This window comes from Parasteatoda tepidariorum, chromosome 7, assembly GCF_982258835.1.
Source record: "Parasteatoda tepidariorum strain Cologne lab strain chromosome 7, Ptep-v5.0, whole genome shotgun sequence".
Classification (NCBI taxonomy): Eukaryota; Metazoa; Arthropoda; class Arachnida; order Araneae; family Theridiidae; genus Parasteatoda; species Parasteatoda tepidariorum.
In genome coordinates this window covers 41,677,734-41,705,155 of record NC_141761.1, presented here as the reverse complement: position 1 = coordinate 41,705,155, position 27,422 = coordinate 41,677,734, and the positions used below count along the sequence as shown (strand labels likewise).

The 27,422-nt window shown below is 29.6% G+C and overlaps 1 protein-coding gene across 2 annotated transcripts in view; it reads left to right on the top strand.

The window, feature by feature from the left end:
* The window catches only part of LOC107445498 (uncharacterized), a 172,381-nt gene that overhangs the window by 121,513 nt on the left and 23,446 nt on the right, over positions 1-27,422 (top strand). For both annotated transcript variants that reach the window (XM_016059899.4, XM_016059898.4), the window contains exons 2-4: positions 6,854-7,059; positions 8,301-8,436; positions 26,678-26,811. In XM_016059899.4, the coding sequence (XP_015915385.2) occupies positions 6,854-7,059; positions 8,301-8,436; positions 26,678-26,811 (476 nt within the window). The remainder of the gene's footprint in view (positions 1-6,853; positions 7,060-8,300; positions 8,437-26,677; positions 26,812-27,422) is intronic.

Here is a 27,422-nt window from a genome sequence, read left to right as displayed (position 1 = left end):
TGAAAGATAATTCTTAACGCAGATTTATTAATTATTTTTTAATTATATTGGAACCGTGATCTATTTTTGTTTTGTGCCTGGCAACTTCCTTGCATAATTAGCTTGTTTCTGTTCTACATTGCTTCATACCTCTCTTTGCGTTAAGAAATTGAAAAAATTGAAATCTTTGAGTGAAATTGAGTGAAAAAATTGAAATCCTTGTGAAGGAAGAATATCGAATGCGTCATTTAAAAGAATTGATACTTTATGGGCTTGACCAACTCGAAATTAAATGAAAAGAACAGTTGCTAACTTAAATAAATGCCAGGTTTCAACAACAGTCAGGATAGAGATACCCACACTACTTCATTTGCAGGTATCCCATTCAGAAAATTTCTTCACGTGTGGATTGCTTTGACTTTGGTATTGTGAATAAAAGCTTTCTTTTTCCTGTGTTAAAAAATTAAATTTTATTTTTTCTGTTTTAATTTTTTAGCTTTTCACGTTTCTTTTGCATCAAATGTTCTCATATTTTTTTATTACACTATCAGCAAAAAACAGGAAAATAAATCAAATTCCCTTTTAGCTAAAATTTACTGTGACAGCACACTCTTTTTAAAAGAAATATTCAAAAATACTGCATAGAATTTTTGCTTTGCAGATTTTTGTTAATGGTTAACATCATTATGTTTTATGAAATCCTGAGATTTTTTTTATCACTACTATTTGAAACTTACATTCAAGAGCAGTATCCTTCCTTGCCTTTTAACTTTCTTAATTAGTTGTCTTTAATTACTGGATAAGCATAAATTTTCCTTAAAGTCATCTTATTACCAGAAAACGGTAGATGCTTTGGAAGCAACAGATTGTTTCTTTCAAAACTTACAACTTTGTATTTTTCAGTCATTGTGAGCTTGAAAGGCTGGTAATTAAATTTTATTTATAATCCTCTGTTGTTAGCATACCGAATGGGTAAAATGTTAGAATAGCCCACCTCTTGGCAACTTTTTGAAATCTCACCAAGTTGGCGATTATTGCTGGTATCAACGTAGCTTTTTGTTTATTAAAAAAAGCAATTTAAGTTATTACGAATTTATTAAAATGTTTTTTAATAAAATTAAAAAAATTACCTACCTTTACTCTAATGGCTCATCTCCTATCATTTTCAACCGGTAGCTACTGCACAAAAAAAATTGTAAAATGAAATAATAATTGTAATAAATAAAACAACTGCTAATAAATGAAATAATAACGATAATTCTAAAACCAAGAGATCAGAACCCTAAATGGCAAAAAAAATAAACCTTTTAACCTCTTTTCTAACAAAATACAACTTTTGCGTAGGTATACATATCAAATAACCAATCAGGTTTAAGAATTTTGGTATTGTGGATCGTGGTGTGATAAGACGTTCAAAATAATCTCCCCGAAATATCTTCTGGAAACCTAGTTTGTCGAGATTTCATAAACTTGCTTGGGCGAGATTTAACAAAATCACCATGGGGTGGGCTATTCTAGAATCCACCCACTGAATGTCTATATTATAACTATAAGGGAACAGTGGAAGCTATAAAACAATATTTTCAAAATTATAAATATTTGCAAACACAAGGTAACAGAATTTGCAGACAAAATTAACAGACGCTTATGAGAATAATTTCTGCGTAAATGGTCTGACATGTACAAGGAAAATAAATTTTAAGGGTTTTTTAGTGATGTGGTGAAGAACTTTGAACGAATTTTAAAACATCTTAAGAATAAAAGGAGTATTTCCTTATCATAACACAGTGAACCATTCATTATACTCACTTTCCTTTTTTATAATTGATCTATAAATCGTCGATGAATTTAAGGTCTACCGTAAAGTTGCTCGTAATTTACGCAATTAAAGCGAAATAAATGTGATAAAGAACATTTTATAAATCAAGGTCAAAAATCGAAGAATGGAAAATTAAGTTTGAGTAGATTAATTACAAATTATTATGATTTTCATATGGTATATTTTAATTTCATTTTTGTCTAAAATTTATTTATTGCATTTCTATTTTTTTTTTACTTTATTCAGAAATAGAATATATAACATGTTCTCTTATACTGAAAAAAAAATCTCTGTTTATTCAAAACCTATTTTATATCACAGGGATTGTTATCAGTAAATATTTTTTAAGATCAAATATCTAGATGACACCCTTTTTGAAAAGATAGCTCTAAATAAAGCGAATAAGAAACAAAATCCTTCAGAAGAGTAGAACGCAAACCGTCATTTACCCACAAACATTCTACCTTCTTCAAATTTCTCTTTTGTCCGTTGCCATCATATTTTTCGAAAGATAAGCTTCAATACCAGAAAAATTTATAAACGGGTATAAACATATACCTACACACGTACGCGTGTCGAGATCTTACGAAATTTGCTCTTTTACTCTTTGCACAACTTTTGGTACAGCGTGTTTTTGCTCTTTGCTAGCTTAGGCAATTTTTGTTTCCTTTTTTTAAAACACTTTTATATGCTGACGACAGCGTTACCAACCGGAGAAAGAGAGAGAGAGAGATTAATCCCAACATTCAAAAGCCCGAATACACAATAGAGAAAATAAAATATGGGTTGAGCTCTCACATGTCGAAAAATCTATTGAAAAAGACGTATTTCTTTTTTAGTGCCACGGCGTAATAAATAACGGCACGTTTTATAAAAATTTCACAAGATTTTAATATTTTTCGTTTTAGGGAAGGTGAACAAAAAAAAAAACAAAAAAAGAAACAGATTGACTTATAAAACCGTTTGTAGTGATTCTATGAGTTTACTGTGCAAAGCATATGATTAAAACATGTATACGAAAAATATTTTATTTATTAAATAAATGTTCATAAGTTAAAAATTAGTTTCCATGAAACGTGAAAAGTTTCCTGTCTATTATCGGTTTGTATATCTAGAAGTAGTTCTTGGAAATCTCATGCAGTTATCAATACGGATATAAAATGAATATTTGTCTGGTTTTTTTTTCGTATGAGTTCCTATACCATTCTTACAATTACTTTGAAATTTAGCACAGAATTTTTCTACTTAAAAAATTTTTGAACCTAATATTTGTAAAATAAATTTTTCCATTGGAATAACATAACGTCTTGCTGCATACCAAATACCAATAGCTTCAAGGATAAGTAATTTACAGCTCTATAGTAGCATGCATGCTAAGAGTTTCCGTTTACCATTTGTGTTTGAAGCGCAATTGTTACAAATTATTTCTATAAATGCGTTACATGCAAACACAGGTTAGTTTCCATAACATGTTAATTGACTAACTTAACCATACTTTTATAAATCTAAATAAAGTCACCAATGAAAATAAAGGGAAGTTATGTATTTAATAGCATAGCCAGTAGTATGGTTTAAAATAAAGATTTGCTTAAAAAAATGTAACGCATTGAGTTTCAAACTACCGGGATAATTTATACCAGGTATATAGCGATTATTTTATTTTAGAAAAAATTACTCTCTTGTACCTGTTTTTTGTAAATTGAATGATGTAAAAGCAACGGAATGTCATTTTTTTCAGACTCTTCTAGCTAAAACCGTTCTACAAGCTTGGCGGAAAAATTTATAGGCGTGCTAAAATGAGATTTCTAATCTAATATATATAATTCTCTTACGTGGCTCCCACATTTTGGCTGTATTTCTCTTCCGCCGGTGGCAACGTTTGCTCTGTTTTGTTTACGTTACTATTTCTCTTACACGGCGAATCGACCAATGATTGCCGCTAAAAATGTCACATGCCAAATCTAACTGAGGTGGCTCAACATATAGCGCTTTTAAAAACGGAGACTGAAATAACCAGAGAGCATCAGCAGCGGCAATTTTATACTATTAAGTTAGGCAGAAGTGAGTAGTCTTTGTCGATAGATCTCTATTTTAGTAATTTGTCGAAAGCGCTTTTTTTCCCGAATTTATATATTACGAATTTATTTGATGATTTTTGTTTTATATCACGAATTATACTATAGCACATTTCTAATAGGTTTAACGATTTACATGTCATTTATTTGAATTCAAATTTATTTTAATGACTTAGTATTTACTAAAAAGATGTAAATTTTTTTTGAAAAAAAGTTTTTATATGGATTTGAATGATTGTTTTGAATTCTTAGAATTTTGTGCATTTGCAATATAAAGTTAGTAGCGAGCGAAGCGAGCTTGGTTGCGAAGCAAACCATATAAGATTGCGTAGTAATTTTCGGGGGTTGGCGAGCGTTAGCGAGCAGGGGGAGCAGGCCACTAGTAATTATTAATTTAATGTTATATAATGTCACTACAGATTTCAACAATTAATAAAAATATTGGATGTTATTGACGAAGAGCCTATTTTAACTTGTTGGGATTATCTGTGCATGGCGAGGTAAATTCGTGGAAAATTACCATGTTGTACGGTTATGGCATTTCTGGTAAAAAAAAAATCAAAACATAATTCTGATAGATAATACCAAAGTATTCATTTGGTAAACTATTCGTTTGGAAATTTTTCCGCTCACTTGGTAATGGTTTACAGGGAATATTGGTTTTCAAAATTATAACATTTTGCAAAAGATACAATACTGAAAAGTAATTTAACCGAAAAAATAATTTTTATGCCATGCTATAAGGTCCCATGATAAATTAGCAAGTTTCATCTCATATTATAAAGCCAAATTTTATTGTTAATTTTGCCGACATCATTACCAAAGAGCTTCGGTAAAAATTACTGAGCTTCTCGGTTCCCTCACAGAGTAGCAGAAAAGTGGTACATTTTTCCATATTCTGGTTATTTTGACCATACTTTTTTCTCCTCAGTGTATCAAGGTTAAAAAAATTAAACACATTTTTCTTGACATTTTGACTTCGAAACTATGCTTTTAGAACTTAAATAGCCTAAAAGCACGCGAATGATAACTATAAGTAAAAAAGTACAGGGCCGGAACGATGTATAAATAATAATGATAAATGTAATAATTTAAGCAAAATGAGTTTAATAGTTTGTAACAGAATCTAAAAATAATTATCATTAGTACAGTATTGCTCAGTTCATCGAAAATAGTTAGCAAAGTTCAATAGTTAATCATGTAGGGAAAGATGGGGTAATACCGGGTTGCTACGATTCGAAGGTCTGTTCGAGCTTATACTATTCGACCTAAAAACTGACAATTTAAGACATTTCTACATATAATTTACATCTGATGTAGTCAAAGCCATATTCAAGGGAGAGCGGCAAGAGACTGACCAAAGTTCTTAACAAAAAATATAGTAATTAGTTTTTATGAAAAGATTGGAGGGCATTTCTTTATATCTACATACAAACTACAAATTTGTATTAAGGGTCTTCAAAAATTCGACAAAATATGGAAATAAGGCTTTCTGTGTTTGATGATGAGCCCGCAATAATTTGTTTCCTAGAGCCCCTAAAACTTTTGTTAAAACTGTGGATGTAGTTATCTACTTCCTATCTTATAGTAATATGCACTGCAGCTTTCGTTGGCCCATCATAGACACGCATCAAGTGTCGTGGGGAGGTGAGCTGTAGCGGGTGGTAAACAGTTTTTCCCCGAGATCAGAGGTTATCTGAGCGAAACAGAACAGCGCTACATATCAGCCTAAATCTTTATTGTTTGTTAAGGCCTGAAGATTTGGTAAACATGTAATAAGCTGGACTAAACATTATTTTAGTAACTGTAATAACAAATAAATATGGATAACTTAAAAGCAAGAGGCAATTTGAGAGTTGACATGGTAAAACAAACTTATCCATATAGATTGCCGGGAAATAATTAACGTAGATATAGTAGGTCCTTCTTCTTGACTAAGTAAAAAGTAATTCAGAGTTTGCCATCTGAATAAATTTCAATAGATAATCATTTTTCTCCACCGTATGGATACCTTTATAGACCTATTGTTTGAAAAAGTTTTAGTAATAGGTTGTACCTAAATTCAGTTGAGCATAAAAAATAGCAATTTTTTCTAGTTCAATACGAATGGACTTTAGTCTTCTTCAGAACATTTCTCCGTGCAGCTCACGTTGCCACAAGATCTTGCCAGTTCAATATTTTAAAGGTTTTGGAAGTCCTCCAGTTCTATTATCAATGGTTTTTAATTCTGAAAATCTTATGTGTTGGTCTAGAAATTTCTAATGGACAAATATGTCATGCATATCTCATTCTATTTAATTTTGATTAAATAACTGAAGCTAAATCAACTGAATTAGTTAAGCACAAATGAATACCTTTAACAACAGATTAGCTTTTCGTTTGACCGCTTTTAGGTATAGCATAGTTTAATTTCTTCATGCCATAGATTCGACATGTTATCAAAAACAGCAATTATGTTACCCAAAACAGCGAACACGTTTAAGAATAGTATTTAATTTGTGGTTCCTTCCAGAATAACCTCAATATTATTTTCTTTGGTGGCAAAATTGCTGGAAAAAATTTTATTAATTAGAAACTTCTAAAAGGAATTTCTCCTCGAATTTCCAAAATTTAAAACAAAAAACCAATAGAAATTGCTTAAAATGAGAAAGTAAACAACGATAATTGAGTTTTTGCTGATTTAAAGATTGAAATGCACACCGCGTGAAGTCAAGGAACACATATTGTGACACGGAGGCATCATGATGGAGGTAATAATATTCTCTAAGTTACGCTGAACTAGCAGTTTTTTTCGGAGGGGAAAATAATCCTTAAGCGGTAGAGTATTTTTCATCTAAAACATATTCTATTTAATTTTTTTAATTACTTTATAATCAAACAGATATTGTTTTACTTCTAGTTAAGTCAAGAACATTAAGTCTAAGACTAATGATCTCATATGTTAGCAGTAAAGTTGTATATTGTTTTTATATTATTTCAGATGCTGATGCTCTGAGGATGATTGAACTTCAAGTGCCAACATCTATAGAAAGTGGACTACCAGTCTTATTAAACTGCACTTATGATTTAGAAGGAGATATACTTTATTCTATAAAATGGTATAAAAACAATTTGGAATTTTATAGATATATTGCCAGCGAAAAACCTCCAGGACAAATTTATCAATTAAAGGGAATACATCTCAGTGTAAGTAAATTTTCTTAATGAAATATTTATTACGTCTATATTATGCTAACATTCATGTGTACTAGGTGTATCAAAAATAAACAAAGGTTTGAAATGTCAATTAAGAAAAGGTTTCAGAAATGCTCAATCTACTAAGTTCTGCTCAAGAAACCAGTCAAATTTATTCTCATTTATTTTCAAAATTAATTATAAAGTACAGCAACAGATGGCAGTAATAACATTTTTGCGGTAGTTTTTCATTGAACAGACATGCAACTAAATTACCTCGTGTAACTTGTATGCCATCGATTCATTTACTCAAATTCTTAGAAGCACCAAGCATTTTCATATCGTTACAGATTTTGTTTTTTCACAAATGTTATAATAACAAATAAAATAATAAAAACTTTTTAATATAGCAATAAAATATCTATTTTAAATCAGTTTACCGAGTTATTTAAAATCTGTTTCAATTTTGGATATCAATCAAAATTGTTTAATTGATGCTTCGAACAAAAAACATTGCTATTATATTTATCATACACTGTTAGAAATTTCTCGGAAAAAATGTTTAAATAGCAATTTATTGAATGGTTATTTCACCATATTTAATCAAAACAGTCAAATTACCATAAACAAAATGGTAATCAAACTGCTAAGTTTGAGAAAAACTGTTTATTGACTGCTTTCACCTAATACGATTAAACAACAAGAATTTTATCTCACCAATTAGAACCACCTAATGAGGCTACTTAGTTCTATGCAACAGCGTACATATCATAGCCGAGCGGGCTAATCTGTCAATCTCATGACCGGCAGAACTGGAGTTCGAGTCCTAGTGTTGATACCACGATATTTCCTCCATTCCCTTTAACACATGAAGAATCTCCAGAGTCCAGCACTCTCCAAAGCCCAATACCAAACGAAAAGCCAAGCTCCTATGTCTAGATAAATAATATTCTTTTTTTACGTTTTTGAAAGATGCTAGTTGTAAATGGTTAAAAAACCGTATAGTTTTGTATTCATGGTTTTATAACCATACATTTTGTAAATGGTTTCAAAACCATAAAGTAAAAAAACTGTTCTTTACCGTAAACGTTACGGTTAATCGGATCGACAGACAGCTGACAGTTATTTTACCATAATTTTAGAATGAAAATTTTAACAGTGTATTTATTATATAAACATTGCATATTATGTCGTTAAATATCAATCACAACTTTAATTGTTTATCTTTAATTTTATTCTTTTTTTTTATACAGGAAAAATTTCCTCATGGCAACAGTATTAAAATGCACGTGACTGACTTGCATTCGGAAGGCTCCTACAGATGTGAAGTAACTGCAGAAGATCCTTTCTTCCAGACAGTTATGGATGAAAAAGAAATGCGCGTTTATGGTATGGGCTTAATTCAACTTTTACCTTTTCATATTTAATATACGCATGTGTAGGAATTAAGATATTAACGTTGAAAATGAGTTGAGTGGAAAAACATACTTGTAAAAAAAGGTTATGATTTAAAACTAGCTTCACATTTGAAGAAACTCTGTAACTAAATAACACAAGCTAAGCACTTAAATTTTTTATAATGTAATTGGCCTCTAATCAAAGGTTTGTTTTGATGCAAAAAAGAATTTTTAAATTTTTTGTAAGTTAATACTTTTCCAACATCGATTCCTCAAGGTTTTCATGCATGTAACAAAATTGCCGAGATTGAACTTGGTTTGGTGTTGAAGCTTGACCCCCCAAAAAAGCAGTTTTTTTCGTTCTTATTCATTGTGGAATTATTGTCTCGCAGAGGTTTTCTCTTACTAAATTGCTTAAATCGTCAGCAATGGAAGAGTTAATAAAAATTAAGCTAATAGTTTATGCACAAGTTGTTGTCACATGATCAGTCAGAAAGTACGTGAAAGTTGCAGTTGACGAAATTTTAAGGAAATAAAAATTTAAAATATTTTTTTGTTAAACTAAAGCTGCTTAATTCGTGCAAGATTATGAAGTATATTTGAAGCCTGTCCCGTCAATGGGATTATGAGAACTAATAAGTTAATTTTATTTTTATTTCTAAAAAAAATTATTACTAATTTATACTGAAAAGATCCAAGATTTATTTAATTAACCTATTTTCCAATAGCGATTTGAAACAAATAAATATATTGATTAAAATTGATTATTTATACAGAAAATTTACATAGAGATTCAAACTGTAGTTTAGGGACAAACTTAAAATCTGACTTAAAATCTGGCAATTCTGGCAAAATCTGGCAAAAACAACTGACTTAAAATCTGGCCCCCTTTCTCCTTCTGACGAACTTACAAATGGATATAAACGAAAAATAATGCCTCACTTAAATTCATTGCCTCCGTTTACTATAACATGATAAGATGGATCAAAATGCAGGTCGCCAGCAAAAGACTAAGTAAGAAAGTTCATTTTAGAACACGGGGCTTGTAAAAATTAAAATAATGTTACTCAGTTCTAAAAATGGTTTATTTGGAAAAAAAAGGTCTAACTTTTTTGTAAGGATCTAAACTCTTTTAAATTCATAAGATAAATCTACTGAATCAAGAGAGCGGTTATCAAACCACACGCAATGGACAGTAAAAGTAACTCAAACACTCAAGCAGTCACGGTTTGTTAAACAAGAAGTTTACCACATATGCCTTTTTAGGCCTGTTGATACGTGCTCATATCACCTGATTTCCACACAGCAGCTTCTTTTGGTGCTAAATATTTATGTCATACAAATAGTTTCCTATATAAATTTAGATTCTAATAGAATTTTATATTTCAATTCACCATCCCAAACAGAAATAATTAGCTTGAGCCACAGTGTATACAGTACAGACTGTCTTTAAACTGATGGAAAAATTATGTAATAAGGAGTTCAATTTCCTTCTAAATGGGTTTACTTCAATTGAACTATCAATGTAAATAGCCTTTTTAATAACTATATAATAAACAAATTTCTAAAAACGTGTCTGTTTTGCCTCAAGCAGAAATTTTTTTTCATTTGAATTGTAGTTCACCAATAGACAAATTTATGTAAGCACTGTAGTAACCTAATATAAATTAAATTAAATATCTATGCATATAATCTTTTAACTTACTGAAAAATATAAGTATATAAGCAAATTGAAGTAATGAAGAGAGAAAAAAGTGTAGACAAAAAATCCAGAATATGATAAAATTTAGTGTGCTTCTGGCTCTATGCCATAAAGTTAATGGGAACACCTATAAGCATGCCGCAGAGCTTTGGTAATGATTTTAGTAAAATCAACAATAAAACATGACTTTAAAACATGCGATAAAATTTGGTAAATGTGGTAAAATTTAGTAATTTTATTATGATACCTTAGATCATGGTATAAAACGCTTAAATCTACTCTTCAGTTTTACAATTTTTACTAAATTTCTTGTAATAAGAACTATAATTATAAAAGCAAAAATTTCCTGTAAACTTTTACCATATTACCGTATAAAGTACCAAATGAATGGCTGCAACACTCTATAATTTGATTTTTATTTCCAAAGTTACGGTTTTGTACAAGAATTGTCATTACCGAGCAGTATACGATAACTTTAACAGATTTTTTTCTCTATGAATTTTTTTTCTACGTTTGGTGTTATTTTTCCCCATGATAAAATATTTTAGGAGACACACAATTAGCTGGAAAAAAGCAATATTAACACTTTGCCTCTTCGCAAAAACTAACTTCCTGCTTTTTTTTATGCCAACTCTTCATATTGAATTAAAATCGAAACATTAACAGCTAAACTCTCCGAAAGTGTGGCAAGTGAGACTCTTCAATATTAAGTAAATATTGAATCAAAAGAAAATGAGCGAAAATGAAAACATTTGAATTTATGCCATAGATTACCAATAAAATAGTAATCACGTATTCAAGCTTCCGTCTAATGGTAAAAGAACTGAATAACCATGAAGAATTGTTCCCATAAATCCTAAGTCAGTTCGAATGGGCTTCCGGGATATCATGGCAATATCATCAGTCACCTTTGCTGGTTTAGTTCCGCACTGTTTCATTAGAGGTCAATACTTGGACATAAATCCAGACTTTGTTCTTTTCTCAAATTAAGCGGCTTCCAGGGAAAAAGAAATTCTGTTCAACATCCCATTTGCAGATAACTAGAATAAGAATATTCAATCAGTTTCCCCATTCGGCCATTATCTGAACTTATGTATGGCGACAAATTAACTGATTAGCTTTTGTTTATAATCCTTTTATGATTTTTTTAATTAATAAACTAGAATAACTCGGTAAGTATTACTGAGTTTAGGTTCTTTTATGTATTTTGTTCACTCTGCACTCATACTATTTATAACACCAATTATCGACAATTATTCTTTACAAAGATTGAAAGTTTGGATGGCTCTCTTCTCTTAGTATAAGTATCGCTCTTGCAATTAGAATTTTTCTTTATCATATCTTTTCCTAGATTAGAAAAGTTTATCTCAGATGATGAGATACAAAACGATATCTATCGCTAATATCGGTTCAAAATTGATAAGAAAAGGTTTATTCTATAAATTGCTTGTTCTTTTTCATTATTAACTCTTATGTAATTAGTGCAGCTATAAATAAATATTGTTTTGCAAAAATGTAACAGAGAAAGGGATCTGCTATCAAAGTTTTTATTTGCTTTAACTGTATTTTTGTAACAGGTCCTCAATCGTTGCTTTCATGGAATGGATTATATTACCTTGTCAATATTAACAATTGAAACATCTACTAGCAATTGAAGCAGGAAGTCTTGACAGCCACTCAACATATTTATTAAATACATAGAAGATTTTCCTTTTGTTTATTTATTTATATGAAACTGCTTATAAAAGTAGTTTGGACAAATCAAGAAGTAGAAAAAATAAGCTCTTGATAATACAATTTGTAAATTTTGTGAATTTTCCTTATATGAAACTGCTTATAAAAGTAGTTTGAACAAGAAGTAGAAAAAATAAGCTCTTGATAATAGATACAGTTTGTGAATTTTGACATTTATGTCGTTGACAATTAAAAAAAACGTATTACTTTCGAAAGAACAAACGTTGCCATTATTATTGAACAATGAATATTCTTTATTTAATCTATTTTTTTAACCCTTAAAGTGGCTCTAATATAAGAAGTTTATTTTTTTAATTAATATAAACTGTCTCAAACAAACTATAAATACATTTTAGTCTTCGGCTTTTGATAATTTGCCGCATATTTATATTATGTTTTTAATATTTCTCAATAACTATCATTAAGTATCAATATGTTCTCTAAGATGAATGCCGGCATGTCAAATTAATTTTTTCAATAATTTAAAATTAATAATAAAACTATGAGGAATAGTGCCTATCTATGTTAAACTACACCTAATGACTAATTTTCTATGCTTTAAAAAATGGAAGAAAATAACGAGAGCATTTTTACCGCTGCTATTTAAGTAAAAATTCATCTGTCTGGGTACCCTTGCAACGCAACTAACTTCGTACGGATTGTGACTGTTGGATTTCATAATTTGATTTGGTCCTAATTTTCCCCCTGCTTTTATGATTTTAGCAATTGAAATTATGGATAAAACTGAACAGTAATTTTCCTGCTACGGACTGCTTTCGAATTTAACTATAGCTCAACGCATGGTCTAATGAACTGAGTAAATTTTAACTTAGTGTTAGGTTGATCACAAGTTATTTTCAGGCAAGGTATAACCAAAATAAGATTCTAACGCCAAACATGATCTAGCAAAGGGAGATAAACTGATATGTGCAATCTTTTTAACACTTAACAAGTCTTTTTTATTTTTTTTAAGGAATAAAAATTTCAAATGATAGTCAAATGTTATAAACAGTGTTTTTTTGAGAAAACTGTTGTTGTTGCTGTGTCTATACCAGTGCTAAATTTTACCAAAAGTTTGCAGGCTGAATTTTGCGAGTTCTGGCGCCTGTACAGGATATCGTCTGGCGGTTAGCCGTGAAATAGTACAGCTAGAAAGGCCTGGCAGTAAAAAATGCGTTTTGGCTTTAATTGGGTTTAGGGGAAATATCTGTATATGGAGTAGTATATGGTGGTCTTCTCTGGAGATACCTTCATGTCCTTGAAATGTCGTGTTCGGAGACTTGATATTATGTTTGGGAGGCTTAGAGAACAGTAAGGTCTGAAATGGAAAGTTTTTTAAAATATTCCCTGAAACGTTTGTGCTTGGCAGTTGCATTTGCCTCAGCAGATGTTACGATGGGGGAGAAATACTATTAGTACTAATTAATCAGTACTAATTGTTCATACTAATTTTTACAATAATAATTTATTTTAAATCCGATTAAGTTTTAATATTTGCTATTATGCTAGTTTTAAATACATGAAAACAAAAGAACGAAGTTAACTGTTTAAATTTTTGCAATATTTAATACTTTTTTTTATGAATCTTAAAATATGAATTTAAAGTTTAATATTAAATAAAATATATTAAATGCTTTTAACCGCGTTGTTCCGAAGTAAACTGATGGGCAATGAATTTAAAACAAGATATAAAAAAGAGGAATTTAGAAATCAATTATGCTAACATCGTTTAGGCTGTTAATTCTGAATTAATGAGATGCGTAGAAAGTAATTCGAAATTCAAACTGTAGGATTTTTTTTTCGTTTAGTCAAAAGGCATGCATAAAGTAAGCTGTTTCTATGCAATTTAAATGATTAATTAGGTTTTATTCAGTTTAAGATTTCAACGGTTTTAGGAAGTTAACTTCGAAAGATATCTATTTAGCACTGCACCTGCTTAATAAATATAAAAAATTCAAATTTTTTCAATGTGAAAGTACTAGATTAAAACATATTTTAAATAACTTTCTTTGCTGCATACGTAAAATTTAATGTAAAAAACATTACATTTTTCGAAGTGCTCTTTATTATCTAATATTGAAGTGAATAAGTTCTTTTTACGAACTATATTTTTTTGTATATATATATATATATATATATATATATATATATATATATATATATATATATATATATATTGTGGGGAGAGACACACTCCAGTACTCTCCCACCAGAATTTTATCTGTGATGGAAATTAAGGGATACCACTAGTTGATTCATTGTTGTTTTGTGAGAAGCCGGGAGAGCTGTATTAGGATCTTCGTACTGTTTGAGTGCTGATCATGAGAGCTTTATTAAGTTCACAGTCGTAGTCGCTCCTGTGTTGCCTTTAGTAGTCGAGTGTGATCGAGACTGAGAAGCAACAGCGTGAGGATCATAAAATCGCAGTCACAAGTAGCAAGTTAACTGTTCAATGCTGACCATTTATCGAAGTAGGCGTGTTCAAATCGTAGTGGGTGTTTCTGTCAAGGTAGGTGCGTTCACATCACGTCCGAGGGTCACTAATGTGGGGAGTGAGTAGTTATCGACCATGTCAACACTCGTCCATGAAAAGGTACCCCTATATAAAATCGAGTTAGCATGTCTTATATACTAGAAAATTGGAATTGCATTTTTGTAGTGGTAGACACACACTATATATAAAATTTTTTTTGTTTCTAAATCTTTTACTTTTTCTTGTTTCTTGTTTTTTTTCTGTTTTTAAGTAACGGTATTTTCCTGGGAAATAAACGATTTATACTGACACGCCACTGATAGTTTTTTTTCCATAAATTTAAAATTTTTTTTTAAAATTTTAACTATTTGAATTTTATTTGGAGGAGTTTAATTCATTTCTCTTTGTGAAATTTCAACAGAAGCAGCTGGTTATTGTTAGCTATCCCAGATAGATTTTGAAATAATTTTAGTTAACTTAATCACTAAGTACTTGCCAGTACTTGGTATTTGTATCGCAAATTAAAACAAATGCCGTTTACAATTTAAATATATTTCTGTAATACAATTTTTTCCCATGAGGGGAAGGAAAAATTTATCAAAATCCATTTTCAAATGACAGCCTTATTCTTAACTTTTAACTTCAAACCATTTAAATTTCTTTCAAGTTGCTTTTAAATAATTTTAAATTACTTCTATAGTATACAAGGAAAAAAAATCAGGAAAATCATTCTCTTTTATAATTCGTTAAGAAATCAAGTCACATATTTAATTTACAACAAAAATCATGTTTATTCTACTTTCAACTTCTAAGGAAAAGCTTTTATTAGGATAATGATAATCTTGTAATGTATGGATCTCTGAAAACAAATCAGGCTAATTTAGTCAGACAAGCTGCTTACTCCAGTATTCCATTAAGTTTGAAATAGAATAGTTTTAAACATTACTTAATGTATAGAGAAAAATAAATGATAGATGCATGGATGAAAATTCTGTGATGTTAAAATTAGATTATGATTAAAGATAAACTAAACTTTTAAAATATAATTAATACTTTAGAAGTATAAGAATTTATAGATTTTAAACTGAAACTAGACTTACTTTTACTTAATAAGTACAGGTTGCTATTTGATGTTTGTTTTTTGTAAATTGTTAATTGCCAATTGGGCATCCATTAAAAAGCTGAAAAAAGATCTAAATTCGGATATAGATTACAGAAATCTATTTCGTTATTTTAGTTCTTAAAACATTTTAAAAAAACCGAATAAACGATAGTTTAAAAATTGCTTAATGGAATAGTGTTCCTAGCACCTAAATAAATAAAATTTATCAATGCATAAGCTTCTGAAATTACGAATTTGCAGTCATGTTTATTTGGACATTTAAAAAGTTATAAAATGTCCCTAAAATTACGTGTACACGATTAATTTATATGTAAAATGCATCACATGGGGATTATCCATTCGTACACAATGAAAAAAAATAGTAAAATTGCCTTACCGAATGGTAATGACATTTCTAGTTAAAAAAATTATTTAAAAAAAGAAACAAAAAAAAACTAGTTGGATGCCTGTAAATGAGGTAATCGTATGTAAATCGGGGCATTCGTCGATTCAGAAGCCAATAAGGTTCGATACACACGCATGACGTCATTTTATTAAATTTTATTTAAATCGCATGGTGAGGCATAATAGCCTCGAATCTTGTCGAGTTGCAAGTGTCAGAATCTGATATTAAAAACCAAAATATATGGTATTTAAAGCATTTATTCGGCAATTTTTCCGTTTATATTGTAACGGTTTTCAAGGAATTCTTGTTTTTAAAATTAAAGTTTTTATTACCACACATTTATTTTCAATGTTGCCGAAATCATTACCAAAGCGCTTGAGTAAAAATTACCAAACTTTTTGTTGTTCCTATAGAGCCAGAAACACGAAATTTTATCGTATTCTGGAAGTTTTGACTATACTTTTTACTCAGTGTAGAAGTGCGACTTAACACATAAATTTTAGTTACTTTCATGCTGAATTCTTTTTAAAAATTGTTTACACTTTTATGTGCTACAAGCAATTATTATAGAGTATTTTATAAGCATATATAAAAAATTTACTTTACTTTTGAAATGAATTGAACTGGGTTTGAATCCCGGCAATGGTTGGCCGATACCAATTCCGCAGCAGGTTTGCACCGACCACAGTGCAGGACTATAATATCCTCAGTGATAGACGGATCATGGGTTAGAGTCTCCATGTCGTCGGTCTAACTCTGGAAGGTTTACGTATTTTTCCCCTAAGTGGAACGCAAATACATTTTAGTTCCATCAAAATAGTCCTCCACAAAGGCAAATTTCACCCAATGCTTGATCCAGTAGTTCCCTTGTCCTCTGGATTGGGTTCAAAGTTGCAAGACTACAGAGTTGATCATTAGTAGCCGTAAGCTCAAACTTGGGTCAGCTGTACAATGACGGATATAAAATAAAATATAAACATCATTGCGTGTTATGCTTTTGATCAATAAATTTTGAAAACATCTCGTGTGTCTTTTCGTTTTGGAAGTTAAGTACCTTTTTCGATGACACAACTTAACTTCAGTTTATATATTTACCGGCTAAAATTTCCCAAACTTTCAAAAAATAATTGTAATTTTTAAAAAAAAATTAAATCATTCAGGACAACATATAAATATTTCATCTTTACCTGAAAACTAGAACTAATATATTTAAGGCAGTTTGAAACTATTGAAGATATTTTCAACGATCGAATATCAATATTTACTTCCTGACATGAAACCAATGCACATGCCTCTATTTTCTTTCTCTTTCTCACTTAATCTCGAATAAATTTAAATCTAATATCAACAAACAAGTAATATGAAATAATTCAAATATTTCCTACACATCCTTTCTCTGCCTTAAATGTGTATAAGAAAAGCTTCAAAATTCCAAATAAAAATATATCAATGGTCTAAAGCACGGTATTTAGTTGAAATAAAACCGTTTAGCAAAGAAACGACTGAAACCCCTACTGACGAATTCGTATAGGAAATAAAAAATAATTGAAAAAAGTTTCTCGCTAACATTATATTCACCAGTATAACATAAAAAAAGAAGAAACAGTTGGAATTTAAGCATGAAAATAATTCACGCAGAACTCCTATCTAAATCAACCATGTGAACCCTCCCCCTTCCCTATTGATGTATATTGATAAAAAAAACATGGAAAAGATAAAAGAGGAGATGAGGAAGAGGGAAAAAAAAAAAAGTATCGAACCAATGCGATAAAAACATCGTTAGGCTTCTTCAGGATGAAGTGTTTTTCTTCCCGTCCCCCATCCTCACACACCCTGATACCCCTTTCTTCATCTTAACCGATGTTGAACGGTTTTATCCCGAAAACAGGAGAAACAGGAAAATGCAACAGAACAAAAGGGGACCAAAGTGAGTTTCGGTCACGCTATCTGATCGTCGATCGTCTGGAGAGCGGGTGCTCCAAGGGCCTGTCAGTCCCACGTGACTGCTTCCCGAATTATGGACTCTCACCTATCCCCCACTCCTTCCTTGCCACTCTCTTTAGTTGACTCTTTCTATTCGGAAAACGCCCCTTTTCTCTCCGGGGATGTCTTGTGAAAAAGGGTTATGCCGTTTCGGGGAGTGGAGATGGAATTAAAACAATAGACATTTATTTTTTTTCCCTTCGATTCGATTAGATTCTGTTTGAAATTGAACAGTTGTAGAATCTATTTTTAAGAAACATTAAAAAAAAAAAACGCAGAAAAATAAATGGATTCTTTAAAGAAAAAAAAAACTTTTCTTTTCTTCAACTTTTTTAGAAATCGTGTATATTCCTCTTGTCACCGATGGAAGGAAATCCACACGATGATGTGCGAGAAAAACTCAAGTTAAATAAATAAAAATAAATTAATATAAATAAATGAATAAGCAATAAATATTTTTTTAAGTATTAAGAAATAATCCTTGGATAATAATAGAGTTTTAATAAAAAAAATTTCTTGGTTATATTGAAAAGCTTGGAACAATAAAATGATTAACACCTTTTTAAATAATGATACTCTTTCAAGAAAGTATTTATTAATATTATTCCAGTTAGATTCTTCAAAATGTTCCAATTTTCTTTTTTTTTTTATTACGATACAGAAAATCATCCTTTCACGTAGATCGTGGTGTTTTAAATCAAGCACCCTTTTAAAATCACACTACTGTGCAATGAGGATTAGAATTGCATTTTCTCAGATTTTTGAATTACTATAACAGGAGCAACTAGGGTAGGTAAATTAGGTTAAATTAAAAATCTAATCTTATCTTGAAATCTGATCAGTTCACCTTACTCTTAGAGAAATTCATTAATTTTAGTATTTGTGTTCAAAGTTCAGTTTTAAGTTAAAAAAATACGATATAAAATTTTTCACAGTCCAATCCAAAAGAATAATATATGTTAGAAACAATATAGAAAGAAACAATATATGTTAACAATCAACAGATTGTTATTACTAACTTATATTGTTCAAAATAAATAATATATGCTAGCAACATACACTGAGTGGCCAAATTATTATAACCACCCCTTCAGTACGCTGTTGGGCCACCTTTTGCGTGTATTACTGCCTTAATTCGTCTGGGCATGGATTCTATGAGATGTTGGCAGGTGGTATAAGGTATGCCAGACCATGCTCGCTGAACTGCACTTCCTGCAAATTTGATGGTACTGGATCCATCTGTCTGAGCACTCGTTCAATTTCATCCCACAAATTCTCAATTGGATTGAGATCTGGGGATTGTGATGGCAAGTTAAATTCTCCGTCATGCTCTCCGAACCATCTGAGGACAATGCAAGCTTTATGACAAGGAGCGTTGTCCTGCTGGAAGTATGCATCCCGGCCAGAGTACACCATTGACATAAACGGATGTACTTGATCTGCAATGATACTTAATACCCTTGGGCATTAAGGCGTTGTGGTACAGGAATTAAAGGAGCCATACAATACCAAAAGAACATTCCCATACCATAACGTTGCCACCACCAGCTTGAAGTGTCGTGACAATGCATTTGGGGTCCATGCTTTCGTGCTGTTTTCTCCATATTCTCATCCTGCCATCTGCGCGATGCATTTGAAATCGTGATTCATCGGACCACATGACCCTCTTTCAGTCATCTACTGTCCAATGTTTGTGCTCTTCGCAAATTGGAGACGTCTGCGCTTATTTAAAGCAGACAGTAGAGGCCTACGAACAGGTCGTCTGCTTCCATACGGCGCAATGTGCGTCGAACAGTCCGTTCAGAGACGTTCACAGTTGTTCCTTGATTAAGATCACTTGCAATTTGTCTCACTGTTGTTCTCCTGTTGCGCTGCACAGCCTTCTCTCTGATCGAGCATTCAGTACCCTGTGACGACCACAATTCTGACGTTGAGACCCGGTTTTTTTGCTTGATTGTCCATTCTTTGTACACATTAACAACTGCTGCTCTAGAACACTTCACAAGTGCAGCCGTTTCGCTGATACTCGTTCTGACACATCTCGCACCCACAATCATTCCACGTTGAAATTCAGTTAAATCACTTTTCTTTCCCATATCTGAGCAAGCAACACAGTATAACTGATGACTCACTTGTCCAGCATTTCCGTGTTATAGTTATCTTGTCCTCTAGCGGCAGCGCTGTGACGCAATAACTCATTTGCATGAAACTCTGAGGTGGTCATAATAATTTGGCCACTCAATGTATGTTTATAAATGCATTTACTGATGAAAACAAAACATTGCTTAAAGAAATATTGAGTAAAAAGTACTTCAAATCCTATTTCCAAATGATATATTTATTTTCATTGCTTATTAAGGAAGTGAAACGTAATTTCCGCTTAGTCACTTCATTCTTTGAATTGGGTGGAAGTATAATTAGAAATTATAATATGACATGTAATGAATATGAATAAAATTATTATTATGTATTCATATTTGGTACTAGGATAATTTAAGCATTGATGCGAATTTACCAGATACAATTTGACAAATATATTAGTTAGTTTCACGCGTCATGCGCTTGAACAAAATCTAGTAATTACTACTGTACAATTTAGAAAAATTAACCTTATACTCATCAGCAAGGTAAGGCGAGTGCTTCTAAAACTTATTCCCCAAGCCAAGTGCTATACAGTTCAAATACAATATTATATAGTTAATAGTCTATGTAATAATGTTTATATATGGAACTAAATATTCAGAATTTGTCATTTAATAAGAAAGGTGGCAATCACGTAACAAGAAAAAGCGCATTTCTTGTACTTGCTGCCACTACAAAGATAATATATTTTTTTACTACGATTTTATTAACATTTTATTACATTTCGCTTTTCAGACTCCGTATTATTTATAAAGCCTAGAAGTCTCTGAACACAATACATACTTTAATACAAAATACATTATATACTATTGAAAATTTGTCTACATATTTTACTGAAAATAATCTTTATAGTGCAAACATAATCAATTTTAGTCAATATGTACGCAATATAGAATAAAGAACTTAATTTAAAATTAAAAGAATGTAAAATGATTTTGAAAATACTTAGTTTATGGAATTGTTCATTCCAAAATTGTGTTGCATTTCTTTCTCCACAATAATATTTTTAAATAAAATGATTATTATCAAGACTGTTTGTGGCTATAAAAAATGCAAAAAATTTGAAATTTGTTACAAGAATCTTAGTGAAAATGCAATTATATATATCTATTTTAAAAACAGGTGAAAAAAGCATTCAAATTTTTTCTTCGAATAAATTATATTAAATAAAATATTTAAATATTGTTCGATATTTGGAACAAAGGGTTTTATACATTTAAAATAATTTTTTTGACAATGTGCGCTTTAGGCAATGGAGCAGTATTGTACGGAAGCAATTTTTCTCAAACAAACAGGTTTACCGAAAACAAATGTATGAAGGCTTTTGGAAATATTTAAACATGTCAAACCTTCGAATGTAATTTTGTGGTCATTTGGGACTCTGTCGCGATTCACATATTTAATTGTAAGACATTAGTCACAAAAAACTGCTTAGAAGACTTGTAAATGACTGTTTTGTAAATAGTGCAATCAACAATATGGAATGAAATAAGTCGCAAAAATTACTCCCGGAACTTTAGTAAGACAAGTCGTGAAATGTTTTTCATGTGACTATCAAGGGATCAAAATTGTAACAAAGCAGCAAAGTTCTCAGTGACTTTAGTTCCAGTAAAGTATATTTGTGACTACCAAGTTATTAAAATCACAAAAATAATAATGGAGACTTTTATGTGATATCACAACACAGAGTAACATCAGAGTCACGTTATGACCTCTTTGAGACAATTCAAAACTATCACACCTGTGACTGTGACCGTTTCTGACTTTATTATGACGTCCCTGTAACAATCTGTATTGGTTTTATTGTATTATCTGGATACTGGTTTCATTTTATAGCTAGCTAAAGAACTTACAATTTCTCTAATTACACCGCGTTATTTTTCAGATCTATATAATTTCTGCAGTATTGCTCATGTGATTTTACATTTATATAGTATGTTTAATTCTGAATTGTGTTTGAGAACTCACGTATCGCAATGTTTTGGAGAAAATACCAATTCCTGAACTATTACGTCTTTCAGTGAATTAAATTGAAGTAATTCAAAGACTTGAATTTAACTTACTGAATTTGTAATGATCTGTTCACTCTAATGGAACAGTTTAAGAGATTTATGTTGACAATTTAATGAACTATATCAATCCATATATTACGCCAATAAGCAAGACGATGTACGCGCACTAAAGCAAATACATTAGAAACTGAATTTATAATGCACATGACATTTACGCAAGGATGTAAACTTTATGATAAGAACTTGAGTTGAAGTTAATTATAATTTTATGAACACTTGAATATTTTAAAGATTCTTAAATGCTTTTGATGTAATTAATAATAAAGTTACTGTATGCAATAAAATTTTATCATTTATTTATTAAATTTTAATTTTTTTTTTCATAATGTTTAAATCTCAAATAGTGTAGTCATTTCACAATGTAATTGAATTGTATAATTTTATATTTGTAAATTTGAAAGTTATATTTTACTGCATTATTGTGTTAATGATAAATGTATATCAAATTAAAAACATTTTAAAAGGCGCTTTGTGTAATTAAAATGCAATTTTTAAATTAATTTAATTTTGTATCAAATAGTTTGTTTATATATTTATAAACTATACGGTTATCGTAGAGAGAAAAATGTGAGCAAACATAAATATAACTTATACATTATTTTCAACTCTAAAGTCAATTTTGTGGTTTGGAGATGCCGATAGGGTTACTTAATTGCCCTAACGCTTGCTTGTAAAGGGTTACCCTTTTTTGTTATGTATCTTAAATTTGGCTAATATTATTTGTTTATATTATCTCATAGTTTCCCAAAGCAGTTCGTAAAGGGAGTAAAAGGAAATCACAGATGTTTCAGAATATCGATTGATATCCGTTTAATTTTGTGAATTTTATAACCTTTATTCAGCTGCAAATAAAAATTCTAAACAATTCATTTGCACATTAGTGGAGCTGCATAGTGCAAAATGATTATCACTGATATGGAAATGATTTTAAAATATAGGGGCATTTCATATTCCATTTCTAACAGGATAAGAGGGTTAACTTAAAAGACTGCTATCTAATATTTTTATGTTGAATCGAGTGACAAATATAGTTATTTAGGTTTTTTGTATAAAAAGTACGTTTTTTTTTATCTATTCAGGCATCTAGCATTGCTATAAAGAGGGGTATCGTTACCTATGGTTATCATTACACTAAATGGAAAGAGAAACAAACCAAGTTGTCTGATTTAATAGTTTATAAGTTATAAAATTTCTAGGAGGTTTCGTGTGTACAAAGTAAACAATTCTTTGCTTATACCACTTCACGCAACTGACATCGCTATCTAAACAATTGAGGTATTGCTTCAAATTTAATTTTGTACACCAAATCTGATAAATGAAAATTATTCCTTTGAAGCAATTAGTTATTTCATGTAAGAAATTTACAATTTTCGGCATGCATTTTACTAATAAAGTACATATAACATCCAAACCATTAGATTTGTCACATCAAATTTCATTGTTTCTAAATTTTGTCAAAAAAATACATAAATATAATATTTGACTTTTCAATATAACAATTTCGTGAAGTCTTATTATCATTTAGTTAATTAATTGATATTACATTAATTGTAATTATTATCAGATATATTACTTTTACAGATTATATTTTTTTTAAAAAGTAAAAATACAAGAGGCTTAGTTTTGATGAATTAAGTGTCATACTTATACAGTTTATAATTGAAAAATTTAAAACATTCATTATTGGTATAACATAACTAATTAAAAATTACAGTACTTATTTCAGGACAAATTTATTGTAATATACAATATATAAATTCAAACTAAATAATATCTAAAACATATTTCATTAAGAGCTCTCTTTCTTGTGTGCTCTATTATATTTGTTATTGGCTTTAAATGTGTTCTGAATTTGAATAACACAAGAATCAATTTAGAAAATAAAACACTTAATATTAAGTGTAACATTTAGAACATTATTCATTTACATTTTTATATATATATATATATATATATATATATATATATATATATATATATATATATATATATATATATATATATATATATATATATATATATATATATATATATATATATATATATATATATATATATATATATATATATATATATATATATATATATATATATATATATATATATATATATATATATATATATATATATATATATATATTTTAATTTAAAGCATAAAAACAATGTTATATCTCTTTCCTTCTGCATCAGACAGACAATACAGATACAAAATATTTGAAATAGAAGAAAAAATAATCATAATGAAGCATAACTTTCACATTGTTAGAATAACAATAATTTGAAATCAGTTAAGTCTTCCTTTAAAACACCACCTTTTAAACACTTTCCTTCCAGGTATCCTTTAAAAACCTATTTTAAGTCTAATAGATATTTGAGTATAGTTTTAGGATTATTCGATACACAAAGAAATATGGAAAGTATAATTGATTCTGTGATTTTTATGATTAGACTGAAATTTATTTGTTTTAGAAAACATAAATTACATTAGGACATTTTTTATTAATTGAAAATGAAACTATATTAAAAAATTAGTACTATAAACTTACATAGTTGCTCCTGTCTTAGAAAAAAATCAATAGATTAGGTATTGATATTTCACAATACCTAAGCTATTGATACTTAACTGATACTTATGATACTTATTGATAAGTATAAAGTATGTTAACTTTGAATAATAATAGATAAGATATTATGCAAATCATAATGTACCAAAACTAAGAAGGATGAATGTAGAAACAGATAAGGATATGGAAAGGAAAGGGATTGTGGAATATAGGGCAGTTGGGATTGTTTAATTTGTATCTTTAAAAATGACTTTTTATGTATTACTTTTTATATATTATGTACTTCTACTCTTTTTAAAAACTTTTAAATAATTAGCGTAAGGTAAGGTAACTTTTTGGGAGGGTAGGTAAATATTTGCCACACATGTTTTCTAAGTTTTCCAACTTTTTACTGTTTCAATATAAGCTTTTCAAAAATTAAAAGAGCTCTGAGAGAAGAATAAAATAATTATTTCATAAATAAAAAATATAAAAAAATCAACGGAACAAAACAACACACTCAGCAGAAAGAAAGATTAAAATTTAAAAATAAAGTAATGTATTTTCGATATATTTTATATTTTAGAATTATACAACAATGTTTAGCGAGTTGAAAAATTAGCAATTATTTTATATGAAACTTCTTGCCAGGAAAATTCATCATCTATATATTCACCATGCATAAAAATATAAATTACTTCAAGCAAAAGTGAACAAAGTTTTGATTGGAACAAATTATAATAAGTTCTAATTTTATTTGTTTAAGGAGAATAAATATTCTAAAAAGAAACTTTGACTTAAAAATAGTTTATTACACTTATCACCTCTAAATTTATGTGCAGGTTGCTATTATGGTACATCAACTGCATTAAGTTTTCTACATCATCATACAAAAGTATTTTTAATGCTCTAATTTAAAGAGAAATAATTTTTAAACTTCAAAACTGATTTGTTTAATTATTGAAAAATTTCATTCAAACGATCTCTCCATCTCCATTTCCGTCATGATTATAAACCTTTGTAAACCACACATAAGGATCAGGATCTTGATTTACCTTTGTAAACGCCACTACATAAAATTGAAACGTCATGAAAGGCAAACAATCTGATTGGTCCACGTGTGATTTGCGCTTAATTATAGGCAATTTTTTCTCAATCGAGAGAAATGGTTACTGATATTTTACTGATATTACAATTCCTATATCAAGCGGGCATTTTCTAGCAATTTTCTGGGGAGGATAAGGATGCGATTGCGCTTACGATTGATTCGTTGCCAATAATTTTCATCGTGTGATATACCTGTATTAGATTTAAATTTTATGTTTTATAAAGATTAAATCTCAAATGGAACTAATCTATTATTGTATAAACATATATTATTTATTTAAATGTTCTCTATTTTATAATGTACTACTAATTTATTAATAATATAAAAAAAGTATACAATGATTAATGGATATAAACTATATTTTGCACTTAGAACTCGATACTAAATTTTAAAAAGGTTATATCATATTTAAAACACTAATTGAAATATTTTGTAAGCCAATTTTAATTTGTCATGGTTTTCACAGTTTTTTTCAAAATTTTCTTTTAAATCTTATTTTGCCCACTTTATGTACATCACATAAAAATTTACAATTATTTACTGAGCCTATTACCTTTTTTATTTTAATATAAAGGTGTGATTTTAATAATACCTATGCTGTGCGTACCGTCTTGTAGAATAATGAGTAATTAAATCTAGCACGAAATATCAGTCTCAGAAACGTTTCTGAAATCTAATTTTGTAAAATTTCATTGTAGCAGCTGACAATAATATATAAGCTAATATTAACATGATATTTTGATTATATTTACGACAATATTATATTATAAATGTTACAAAGAAAATAGAATCTTTTTATTTATGACAATAACATGTAAACATTCTGTATCACCCTTGAAATATTCATAGGGCTTTTTTCAATGCTTTTATATACAAAATATTTTATTAGCTTTGTGCTGAGTGGGTTTCATATAGATCTTATAAAATGTGATAATACGCACTTAAAAACTCGTATTCCTCTGTTCCAGTTCTACCGAATAAAGATCCAACTATTGTAGGATCAAGACCAAGATATTCCATTGCAGATGATCTGAATATTACTTGCATCTCCGGTCCTTCTAAACCTCCATCCTTCCTTCAATGGTTCGTAAATGGCAAAGAAGTAAGACATCTCTTTATATAGGTTTTTTTCTATTCTTTAAATTTTATTAAGCTTACTGAACTAGATATTGATGATTATTTGTTTAAAAATTGCTATTATAGTTACTTTTGCACTTTAAAACACTTCTTTTAAGAGTATTCACAGTGTGATTAAGCTAACTGCATATGAAGATGAACATCAGTGTTGCCAACTTACGATATCTCAGAGAGTAGATTTGACCAATCAAAAAATTTATTCAAGATAACCTCGTAAGCTCCATGCCCACACTAGCTCCTCTCTCACTTAATAAAAAACTAAAATCATCAATGCAAGTTACAAGCCTATTGCTATATTTTTTGTTATTAGTGTTCCAAAACACACTTTTTTGTTCGTAATTTATTTCCGGTTCCTGAAACCTCTGTAGGATTTCTTGAAAAAAAAATTTTAAAAATTTAAAAACAGAAAGTTTTTCCTCCATTATTGTAAATTTGGAAGCGCATTGAACTAGCATATTTTGAGCTTAATTTTTACGACACTTGTTTCTTTCACTGATATATGAAAGGCTGTTATTCCTTTTACAGGTAGAATCTTAATATCACTATTTTGTATCGCAATGCAATAAACAGAGATTT